General features: G+C 36.2%; 1 protein-coding gene across 3 annotated transcripts in view; it reads left to right on the top strand.

Annotated features, from left to right (window-relative positions):
• Positions 1 to 12,575, top strand: part of SENP6 (SUMO specific peptidase 6) — a 75,264-nt gene that overhangs the window by 59,579 nt on the left and 3,110 nt on the right. For all 3 annotated transcript variants that reach the window (XM_033054702.2, XM_033054700.2, XM_033054701.2), the window contains 6 exons: positions 96 to 188; positions 3,167 to 3,597; positions 6,574 to 6,677; positions 8,734 to 8,822; positions 11,011 to 11,079; positions 11,233 to 11,383. In XM_033054702.2, the coding sequence (XP_032910593.1) occupies positions 96 to 188; positions 3,167 to 3,597; positions 6,574 to 6,677; positions 8,734 to 8,822; positions 11,011 to 11,079; positions 11,233 to 11,383 (937 nt within the window). The remainder of the gene's footprint in view (positions 1 to 95; positions 189 to 3,166; positions 3,598 to 6,573; positions 6,678 to 8,733; positions 8,823 to 11,010; positions 11,080 to 11,232; positions 11,384 to 12,575) is intronic.

Below are 12,575 nucleotides of genomic sequence, written 5' to 3'. Positions count from 1 at the left end.
AATCAGAACAAGCTGTTAAGGTGAAAATATCTGGAAAATGCTCCCTCAAATAAAATAAGCCACCCTACAAACTGTATGTTGGTTTCTTCTTGCAGAATACAACAAAGGCGACATGGGCGAGTAAAAACGTGGACACGGCATGTTGATATTTTTGAGAAAGATTTCATTTTTGTTCCCATTAATGAAGCGTAAGTGAACATACCTTTTTATCGCATTGGTAAAGGCTTAAGCTTTGTAATTCTGAAAGTTACATTACAATAAGAATTGAAGGTAAAAATTAAGAGAATAAACATGTTTTTCCAGGTGATAAAAATTAAATAACTATATAAGACCTTTAAATGTTGTCGTATAAGAATTATCAAATAATATAAAGACAGCAACACTTTACTTTTCTGAGTACTTTTTCTAGGTTTTACCTCAATCTCTCACATTCTTTCTTCTGAGCTTTTGTTACTGATAAGTTTTGGATTTATATTTTTTAGTCCTTTCTAATGAGATCTCTCTGGTATAGATAGGATCATCTTTGGTTACAATAAATGGATATTGAAAGAAAACTTAACTGAAAATCACTACTGTCTTGAGAACTTTATTCTTTTTCTTTATATCCCTTTGTCCTGATGCTTGTTAAGGTTTAGGAAGCAGACTATTAGCATTCTAATGGTTGCTGAGGACTTTGATGATGCTTCATTTCCTTAAGATCAGAGCAAGTTGTCACAAACACAATTCTGTATTTCGCAGAAATAATCTAAACAGTTTTTAGACCAACATATTTATCAAAGTTAAGTACTGTTTTTTAAGCATATGCAGTAAAAACAAAAGGACAGTTTGACAGGAATTTTCTAACTGATGTTATAGGCATACCTACCTGATATCTCTGAAATGTCAAGAGAGAATATCAAAATATCAAAAAAGAGGGGTTTTTTTAAATGAAAAGTGATTTGTCTAGATACTGTGCCATTGTACAGTGGGAGGCAAATTTCTAAATCTTCTCATTTTCCTGCCTCCTTTGCAGCTGAATTTCAAGCAGTGTAGAGGCAACTGTGAGATAACTGGCCATACATAGATCTGTCCTTTTGGTAAAGTTGTATTTCCCCAATAGAGGTGTTCGTCAGCACTAACTTTGGTTTTTGACATACCATGACCTCTGACAAGACATCCAGATCTAGGGGATTTTAATGACTCAGGTGTAAGGTCCACTGCGGGTCCCTGTGCACTGCAGACTTCATCCTTGCCATCCTTGTCCCATGAAACTTCAAGTACCAAAACTTTGAATTGTCTGTCATTTACATTTTAAGCTGCCTTTGTACTTGTTATATAGTTCACTTCCCACCATCCTCTCATGTGTCATTCACATATGCATGTGGGTTATGGATAGGAGAAATGAGGTTTTGCAGAGGAGAAATGAGTGTGAATTCACCTGAAAAGGAAAACAAATAGTTCTGTGGTTTTATAAGAATTACTTAGGTTGCTGGTAACTTAAAACACAGTGGTTTTCACTGTCTTGTTCATTTACTGAGGAACTAAAGCAATGTCTATCTCAGCAAGTAGAATATAACATTCATACCATGTGTGAGTTGGTGATTTCTGGTTAGAGTAACCTGGTGTCATGGATTCATCCAGTTGTGATTAGACCATGAAAAGTGTACTCCTGGTGTGCATCTGTCACACTTTTCAGAGCTGTCCCTTCATGGTAAGCTGAAGCTTGTCAGGTGATGATAGTAGGACATTCATTTGCAACATTGATTTCCTGGTAAGTACAGTAAGAATATCAAAGAGCAGAAAAATGACAACATAGCCAGGGAGATGAGGAAGTGGTGGATGGGGAGTTGCTGGGTTTTGGTTTCTAGTTCCAGCAAGTTTTTCCAGCCTATCTCATAACCCCCAGTTTAGGTAATCATCTAACCAGCTGTCAAACTGCAGTAACTGGAGCAGGTTGACTCTAGGGCAGAATCAGCTTCAGAACAGTGTCTCGATTTAACCATGACTACGTTTGTGTCCTTTGGCTGTACAGTCCTTCTTGTTCAAGTCTCCAGTGAAAACAGGTTGTTCTCTTAGAAGTTACAGGCTGTTCTCTTTTTATATCCAGGTTAATATACTAGTCTGCTGATATAATTGGTACATAAGGTCTCTGTTAATAGAGTACACACAGATTCCAGGATTGGGCAGTACTTAATACGTTCATTTGTTAGGTGTGGTGAATCATTCAAAACAAACCATACCACACATGCTGCTTTCAATGGCCGCTTACTTTAACTGCCATTAAGTTTTGATGGAGTTTAGGCTTCATAACCATCTAATTATTTTTTTAGTATGGCAGTTAGGCATGCATTTTTAGCTACTGCTTTTTCTTTTGTCTCCTAAAATGCATTGAAATGTGACTTCACCTGTATAATACATAGCTTCTGTTTTGTTATTTGCTGTATACAATCGGAGATCCCTCAGAAAATTTCTTAAGTGGACAATCAAAATCCACTTGTAATGCCTCAGTCCCTGAATTTTCTGCTGCTCTAGTTCTGATTGAGCTGCAAGTCAGTGAAGCCTAAAGAAGCAAGGAAATAGGAGGAAACTGTTGCAAAACTTACACTTTGTGTTGGGGGATGTAACTGTTTTTGATTTGGAGAAGTTAGAATGTGAGTTCTGTGAAAGGTGAAGAAGACCGCAGAGCCATTGTGATGGCATTACAAGTGCTCTTTTTTTCTCCTTTTTAACTCACTGTTGACAAGATTTCTTTAAAAATTTGAAGTGTTAAATACAGTTGGAAGATCTCATAGGTGGAAGAGTGTGGGCAATTCAACCATACCATTAGATCTGACTACTTGTGTTGCTAGTGCTGAACTACAAGGAAACTTCAAACAGCCACTAAACATGAACTCTACAATCTCTAATTCATGCATTGATGAAGAAAATGTTAAAAAGAAATACATTTCAATTCAGAGAAAGAAAAAAATGTATAAAGTGTGAGCAAATTGAAAGAAATATTTAAGACAGCACCTGTTTTCAACCAACTGTTGATTATTTGCATGGAGAAATCATACTTTCACAGAAACCTGTGAAGGCTTGAGTAAAACTTGGACAGAAAAGTGAACAGCTAGTATAGTTTATCTTGAAATAATTATGGGGGCATTAATGTAACTCAGAGTTCTTAATGTATTTTTTTCCTTTGCAGCGCTCACTGGTTTTTGGCTGTTATCTGTTTTCCTGGTTTAGAAAAACCCAAATATGAACCAAATCCCCATTATCATGAAAATGCTGCAATGCAGATGAAATCTTCCTCTTCAGATGGAGAGAGCAGCACACCATCTCCTTTGCCAAATGAATTAGATGCACAAAACTCGCCTTCCAAGTCCACAGCAAAGAAGACTTTTACCAAAAAGTACAGTACAGCTTTAACCGACCCAAACACTGAAACTGAGGACAGCGAATCTTTGTGTTGTAGAAGTCCTTGTAGGGGAAAAAGTGCTTTCAAAAAACTGAATCCAATAGACAGTGATGTGGAAGAACCTAACACTGTGGAATCAGCATGCCATAAACTAGACCATAGAACTCTGGATGAAAATGGTGTACAGGGTGAATTCACAGCTGCTAGCCAATCTATGGGTATGTAATTGTAAAAATACACACATTTTAATGAAATATTTGGAGATTTCACATCTGTTACTACTTCTGCAGTATAAACTTTATACTTCAAAAGTTTAGTATATGGTTTAACTTCAAGTGCTTGCAATGTAAGTAATTCATAGCCATTGCATTTGAAAAGCTTTTGTGGCTATTGACATAACTCATGGCAAAGGGCTGGAGATAACTAAATCAGATTAGTTTTTCAGTTCTATGACCTTTTTTCAAACAAAATAATTTTGTAGATACCACTTTGCATCCCTCAAGATTGTAGTTGTTAAGGAAAGAATCGTAGTTAACCTTGGGTCCTTGGATTTTTATATGTGCAGGAGAAAACTGACCTAAGGTTACGTGAGCACCCTTAATATCGGTGTCTTTTATCATTTGATGTTTTGTTTCAACACTACTCGTTTCTTTAATATCCTGATAAGAAGGTATGGAGAAAGAGTAAGAAGAAAATAATTCTAAAAAAAATAAATTCCTTCATGACCACTGTGTTACATTTAGAGAGGCTTTCTCGATTCACCGCTGCTGTGGAGACTGGACTCACCAATCTGCAACAGTGTTTGTACCCAAGTGAACAAAGGAGCTGGCATACTTTTAAAGGCAGGTGGAAGAATTAGAAAAAGGTTGTTTTCTCTGTTCACTGCAACATTTGGATCTCCTTAAGGCATAGACTAGGAAACATCTGATTATGCAAAAGCTTTTACTTTAGTCATCAGCAGTATTCTTACTGACTTAGTTTACACAGTAAGGAATTGTATACCTTATAGTACGAGTTCTGAAAATATTACCAATCATATGGTTTAATACTGCAGGCCGTAACTTCAATATCTTCATGGGTATAAACACAAGTAGTTTCTATTCTAAATATATTCATTTATGATAACACTGTCACTGTTTCTAGAAGGTCTTGGAGGGGTGCTGGGGGTACATATAGTTGTGTTCTTGTTTGAGTCAATTTTTCATTTTAATTGTGATCATTACTGTTTTTGATATTGCTGCTGTATGATGTGATCTCATGTCTTGCTACTTGGTTGCTTGTCTGTAATTAGTTGGAATGTGCTTCATGAGAGATTTTTGCTAGGATTACATTTTCTTGTGGGTTTTTTCTGGCTGCATTGTATTGGCAGCTGATGGTCATTCTCTTTCTAACTCGAATGTTTAGACTCTTGCTCTGTTGAAGATGATGCACCCTTTCATTAAAGCTGATGTTCTCAAGGGGCACAGTCCTGATTTAAGGGTGAGATTGACCCTAAGGATATGCTTAGGCAGCTAAATTTAGATGCACTGTATTCAAACTTCCATTTCAACCAGATGGAAGATAGCCATTCTGCCTTGGGTTATCTGAGCAGCCTTCATCTGTTGCCCCAAAAGGGTGTGGATCTTGACTGTGCCAAATCCATCCATAAGTCCTGGATATCCAAGGGTATCTCGAAAGACCGCCCATGCCTCTGATAGTGTAGTCAGTGAAGCCAAGGGACTTCCTCTGCTCATCCTAAAATGGATAACAGAGAGCTGTTCAGTTAAATACAGTGCTCTCGTAACGTGGAGGCCCTAGGTGCTAACTATACATGGGAGCCTCAAACTGAGATGGCTTGATCTCGAACTAAATCCTAGTGTTGAATTTGTGAATCTGTAGAAGATCATACCTAAATAAATTAAAGTCATCCAATATATATCTATTTTTATTACTTACCTCATAATATTTTTTTTATTCCTCAGTTTTTGAACAAGATGTGATTTGTCTCAATACCAATTTTTATTTTTTAGAAATCTGTCAGCAGTGAGTCACATTAGTATATGACCTACTTCTTATGCTAAGGTCTTTTCAAAGGTACTGAGTAAGACTAATTCCCAGGTTTGTCCCTGTGGAACTCCACTGATGATCTCTTTCCAAAGTGTTACCTTAATATCTTTTTTGAAATATTCTCAAATGCAGATGTTCTCCTTTTTTTTCCCCACTAACTACTTCATTGCCCTATTTACTGTTCTTATGGAAATCCTAGTTTCCTTTAATAGGTATTATGTCCTCCAGTGACACCATAACCAATACTTTTATTTTTGTAATTGTTTAGATGTATTACATAGCCCTTTTCTAGGAAGATTTTGAGTTTTGCTGGCATGTATTACTTATTTTTCATTTATTTCCACAGTTTGCTATTTTTTCCATCAGAATCTGTTCTGAAGTCTTGTATGGTTAGTAGTAAGACTAGTGAGCCTGTAGCTGTGTGTATTTGCTTCTTGTACAGGTACAGCTAGAACATTCATAATTTTATTTGATGCTGTTTCCTACTAAATATGTGTCTAAATATATAGAGGTCGTTGTGAGAGAATTTGCAGATAATCTTTTTATGTAACAAACTGTGAAATATTTCTAAGCTGCTGCTCCCAGGAGAGCTGATCCTTCGTTCTGCCCTCCATACCAGTGTGTTCACGTCTGCCTTTTCCCTTTTATCAGCACAAGTCTTCATATAACTGCACAGTGAACTGATGGAGGAAATTATTTCAGTTAAAAAATAATAAGCTAGTGACTACCTTTTTCAGTGTGATCCACTGTGTGTATGGATGTATTTGGTGTTATGAAAGGAACCAGCTAGAGATAGAAATAAATGGTCATTTTGGAGAGCATATCAGAGTGCCCCTTTTGGTAGGAGCACCAATTTAGACTGTTAGAAAGGCTTCATGGAACTATGGGGAAATTTCATGGTGAGTTTTAGTCTAGGTGCTTCAAATTTTTTTTTGGGTATTTCACACAATAAGAAATAGTTTCTGTTGTGCTACTTAGAAGAAGCTTTTCACTTTTGCTCATATGCATGAGTAAATTATTATATGTTAGCTGTATCACAGTTATTGTGAACAATCCTGAGGAAATCTGAGGTATTTAAAATTAGTTTGGTCTTCAGTGATGACATAGTATTTGATGCTTAAATATCCTGCTGTCTGTGATTGATGCAGATGGATTGCACAAAATCAGACTAAACTATAGTGAAGACTCAGCTGATGGCAGTAAATTAAATGAAGATGAGCTTATAGATTTTTCTGAAGACCAAGATAACCAGGTAAAGAATTTAGCAATTTTATTTAGAAAATGTAAACTGTTGTGTTGTTGTTATTGTGAATGGATAGCTTAAAAGCAGTGTACAGATTGTGAATATGCATTGTCTAACACTACTTATCTTTACCAGTGTCTAGTTCACACTGGTTACCTACAAAAATCTGTAGGTTAGCTGACAGAGGGATTATACATTTATTCATGTAACTGTTTAATAGAAAACTGCTGTACTGCTCCTGCATTTAATTCCATGAGTCTTTTGTGTAATGCCAGTATTACACAGTGATTTTAGTGGGAACATGAAAGTCAATACACTACTATCTTTTGTCTCCCCCACTCCATGTTCATCTGCTAAACCCAAGAACAAGTTACTCTTCTTACAGCTGCATTTCCTGGATATAAGCAGACACATTTTAAGTATGTGCTACTCTGTTGTTTTGTTTCATTGGTGCATCTCCTAATCAGATTTACACAGCATGGATTTATAATCAAGTACCATTGTTGTTCATATTGGAAAACATGTAGATTTTAAAGCTGAGGAAAAACTGAGTATTAGAATGTCTGTGACTGACTCAGTGCTGGGTATGAAGGCATTATTCCATAGCTCTGTTGCTTCTACAAGTGTGCGTTCAATGTGAGCAGGCCAGAAGTTATTTGCTCTTCCTAATCAGCCTTCCTGCTCATGTTCTAGGTGTATGACCTTTTACTGGATATGTGAGTCCAGAAGAATTATTTTTCAGTCTGCAGCTATCTGTAATGACTTCCAAGTAGCTATGCATATGTGTACACACATAGAAAAGCTCCAGTTGATGTTGAAACCTAATTGTGTTTTCAGCTGGACTTAGCCCACGTCTCCTGTCATGCCACCTGTGCAAACATTTTTTTATTTTACCTGATGGAATTGCCTGTCTTGTAGCAGTTAGAGTTTCCAGAAGATGAAGAATAAGTAGTACAGTATTTCCAGTCTGAAATACATGTTATGAAGGCAGGGAAGCAAGTATATGGCCAGCTGCATTCCTTGAGAAAAGGAACAAATTCCAAGCTCCTTAGTTGCCGTGTAGCTTAGAACTTAATTCAGGCTGAAGCTGTCACTGATATTTTCTAGAAGGCACAAAGCAAGTGTAGAAATGACCATGGCCAGCTGAGTGAACCAAACTTTTCATCTGCCAAAAAAGGAGTTGAAGCTGCAACAAAAACAAGTGTACAAGGAGCTAGGCAGTAGTTTCTAATATAACATGTTCATGGTGTAGCACCAGGAACCTGTGTGTTAACGAAATGTATGCAACGCACACAAAAATGTTAATAAATCATGCTAGTAGAGAAATTCCCATTTTTGGAAAGCACCTCTTTCCCCATAAAGCAGTGATCTGTGGTAGTAACATTGAACTCAATGGAAGAGTAAGAAATTATGGATCACTGGGATACTTTTAGATACAGCAGCTTAGTACTTTTGTTGATAAAACTTCTGTATCATTCATAGCAATCAGTACTGAAATCAAAAAAGCTAGAGGATATTTCTGGGCTTGTGATATGACTCTTTTTGCAATCCATAATGCTCTGTATCATGGTGATTTAATTTTCCTTGCCCTAAGAACCAAGGTGTTGCATTTTGGAGCACAAATAGAGTTTTATTTCTGAGCTTGTTGCAGATCTTATATAATTTCACCTAGAAGAAGACATACATCAAACTGCCAAGCAAGTTTCTAGTATTCACTGGGAAGGAAAGGTATTGATAATTTGGATTATAACCAAATAATGCAGATTCACCTCCTCTAAGCCAGCAATGTTTCGAAAATGTCAGTTGCATTCTTCTAGTTTCACGGTCCTTAAATAAATAGCAGCATTCAATCCATGTCATTCTAGCATAAATTTCAGAAACCATGTGTCTAAAACTTGGTCAACTTAACAAACAGTGAGTCATTTCAGATTAAAGCTATGATTTCTTTATTAAACTTAGTTATTGGTCTTGAATGAAAATGCTAAGTGTAACAATAATTTCCTCTGCGTCTGTTTGAAAAATCAGTATTAGCTTTTAAACATCTGTAACCACTTTGCTTCTGTAGGACGACAGTAGTGATGATGGTGGCCTTGTAGATGATAACTGTAATTCAGAAATGGGACAGTGGCACCTGAAGCCAACTATCTGCAAACAGTAAGTATTAAAACAGTTAAAATGGAAATGTCATAGAAGTTTATGAAATACAAAAAACAGTAACTATGAGAAATAGTCATACATTAAATACTTTAATCAGCATGCTATTAGGGTTTGACTGAACTTTTTGCTTTATATTAAAATCGTCAGTGAGCAGAAAATTTATTGAATGAAACTACTAGTGAAATAATAGCTTTTTTGGTTTCTGCTAAGCCTGTGTGCTGCAATCAGGCAAATTAAGAGTATTGTTTCTTGCAATAAGGATGTTCTTAGGTATTTTGCACTTGGAGTCCTACAAAAACAAGGTGCAGAAGCATGTTTAAATGTATCCTATATTAAAAAGCTATTAAAAAGCAGATTAATTTATTTTAATTAATTAATATTGAAGAAAACCTTTATTACTGCTCAAATTAGTAAAGGAAAATGGGAGAAAAATTTTAACTGCCCCCTTTTCTTATATACATATGTTGAAGCTGTTCCTCTTTAATGTTTCTTTCTGGGGTTTTTTTTGTTGTTGTTGTTGTTTTGGTTTTTTTTCCCTCTAATAAAAGTGTTCCACACTTAAAAAAAAAATTATCTGTTCTGGATTTGAAAAAATTTCTTTTTTAATATTTGATACCCAGGAATAATTCCTTAGTAAATATTGACTGCAGTTCTTTGCATTATGATGTGACAGATGCATGATTCAAAATCCAATAATATTTTTTACTAGTATTGCTGTCTTGACAGTTTCCTTTGTATTTTTTTTTCATAATTTATTTTTGTATTTCCTTTCTTGTGAATACAAGGTTTACTAGAAAGGTGCAGACTTTCACAGTACACTCTCAGTACATTCTTAGGAGGCAAAATAGAATTACAGATTTGTAGATGTTATGGAATATATGACTGAGTACGTTTTCAAGGAGAAGTCCATCTGTTTTGTGTGTTTTAAGAATATTTATGAGCTTTTGATTATAGCTTGGCTAAATTTATCCCATTTTGATGACAGATTATCTGTACATAATACTTTCCAGCAGACAGTATTTTAGTCCAGTGTGAAATTTCATAACATCTTTGATGCCTAAGGATCAGAAGTCATTAAGGGCACTTAAATACTTTACTTCAGCATATTTTAAAATTACTTCTTTATAAAATAGAAAATTACTGTGGAAAGGTTGTCACCTCTTCCTTCTGCAAAGTACTAAATTTGTAGAAGACCATTTTAAACAGCATTTAATGCTTTTTAAAGGTACCTATATGAATACTTTTATCAGAAATTTAAAAAGTACAAGCAAACATTATTCAAGTTTATGCCTAAAAAATTGCATACATGTAAATTAGTTTATAAATGGAAACACATCTATACATAAACGCATGCAGATATTTTGTCTGAATTTACTAGTTTGAAGTTTCTTTGAATTATACTTTCAATGTATATGTGATAGATAAGAAAATATCTATGTTAGATAAGAAAAAGCAGAGATTTGTGAAGAGTAATTGCATTTATTTATCCCTCAAAATACATACTACATATAATGTTGAAATTCTGAACTGTGGTATGAGTTAGCTTTGATTTATAAATCCAGCTTGCATATAAGGTGGCTGATAAGGTTGCTGTGTTTGTGGCTCCTGAAAAGGTAGTGTGCTTTAGGCTGAGTGATAGGATACCAGCATCTGTAGTGTGCAGGAGAGGACTTGAGCAGTCTTGGTTCTCTAGAAAATACTTGGTTATCGATATATTATTTATTTAAATATTCCAGATAGAGTTGGTGGGTGTTTTGTGTATAATTACCACCTAGATTTCAGATCAGGCTGGGATCACTTCTTGAACATGCTTTCCTAATGTCTTCTAGAATGCTGTGGAGTGTCCCATCTATCCTCAAGCTGCTACTCCAGCAGGTCATTTGAGGGCTCTGTGCCTTACTTTCTCTTGCCAGTGTCCCAGATACCTTGTGCACCTAAAAGAGCATTAGACACCCGAAGGCAACAAATTGTCTGACAGTACTTTATTTTCTAAGAACACTCCAAAATGCACTCAGCATATGGTTAAATAAAGATAACTTGCTCTTTAGCTATGCCAGTTAGCAGTGCTGGCAGAACTTTGGGGTCTTGATCTAGTTTTGTTAAGGTCACCCCACAAACTATTTCTGTGTAACGTGTTTTTCAAGCTGCTCTAAAATACTGTACTTAAAACTTGTGTTCTCTTTAGGCCCTGCATTTTGCTTATGGACTCACTGAGGGGCCCTTCCCGGTCAAATGTTGTGAAAACACTAAGGGAGTAAGTTTCGTATCTGGTGCTTGGGGCTTTTTTGGTTTGGTTTGGGTTTTGGTGTTTGGTTTTTTTTGTTTTTTTTTTGATGTTTGGGTTTTTGGGTTTTTAATTCTTCAAGGAATAAAAAAATATTTAAATTTGCATGGTCTTTTATTGTAGATATTTAGAGGTGGAATGGGAAGTCAGGAAAGGCAGCAAAAGAAGCTTTTCCAAAGATGTCATGAAAGGTTCCAACCCAAAAGTGCCACAGCAAAACAACTTCAGTGATTGTGGAGTGTATATCCTCCAGTATGTGGAGAGCTTTTTTGAGGTATGTACGTTCTTGAAGCTATTTTTGACTCCTGAAGCAATCAAATAAAAGCTGTGAAAATGATTAACAGTTACAAAAAGCTCCTAGTGTAGCTCACTGCCTATTAATGAGATTATGCGTTATAAACTAATTTATACATGAAAACACTGAGTAACTTTTTTGAAAATAAACTAATTACCCTTTTTAATTGTATGTACATAAAAGAAATCATAAGCCATGAAATTTTCTGAGAGAATCTAAAGAAAACACATTTAGAGTCTTCCTTTCTGTTCTTCTGTGTGTCCTTTAAAATCATCCAGTAAGAACTTGAATTCAAAAATGTAAACTACAAATGCACTACAAAAAGCTTGATCATTTTCCCCTGAGAGCTATGACTGAATAAATTCAGAAATGTGACCCAGGTAGGAGGTTGATGTTTCTTTTGTGGATGTTTTTAACTTGTAAGAAAACATGCAAGTGAAATCATTACAGCTAAATGCCGACTCTTGTTTGCATTGAAGGAATTGTTTGAATGCTTGCTTACTTGCAGGCTTGCAAGCTGGCTTGGTCTTCAAGTTACAGCTCCTTTCACAGGTGGAGGCATTAGCACCTTCTGGTCTAGAACTGGGAGGAGAAATGATGGTCAAGTGCGATGCTGCCTGCATGGGGCAGTAACTCTTTAGAATCCCTGGTGCTTTAGAGCATTGTTCTAAACTCTCCTGTAGCTGATGCTTTCCTGAAGAGCTGGCAGCTTATCCGTTCCTCAGCCCTCCTCCATTTATACATTACACAGGAGCAGTAATGCTTCTGCAGAATGTATTCATGCAAATGGAAGGCAAAACTTTGCTTTACAGATGAGTTCCTGCGAGCTTGGAAGCATAACCAAGTGCCTCCTGTTATGTTTTCTGGGGGTACAAGGAGCAACCAAGTTTTATTAATCTTAGCCCGTTCCTTTATGTGGTTTGGTTGCTGCATTATGTCAGGCTGAATTCCTTGTCCTGCCTAGTCCTGCAGCGTGCAGCAGCTTTGCTGCTAGAGAATAGGCACGACACATGCATGTGTCAGAGAGCAAATCACAGGAGTAACTCCACTGGGGAGGGAAAATCTGAGCAGGCTGCACAGTATTAGACCATCTTGAAGCGAACAATTTCAGCTGCATTGTATTTGGAAAATTGCTCACAGTCTCATTTTGCACCAGTTCTACAAATGGAGA

This window comes from Catharus ustulatus, chromosome 3 (genome assembly GCF_009819885.2).
Source record: "Catharus ustulatus isolate bCatUst1 chromosome 3, bCatUst1.pri.v2, whole genome shotgun sequence".
NCBI classification, from domain to species: Eukaryota; Metazoa; Chordata; class Aves; order Passeriformes; family Turdidae; genus Catharus; species Catharus ustulatus.
Note: the sequence above shows the minus strand (reverse complement) of the source record. Positions and strands in the feature narration are given on the sequence as shown.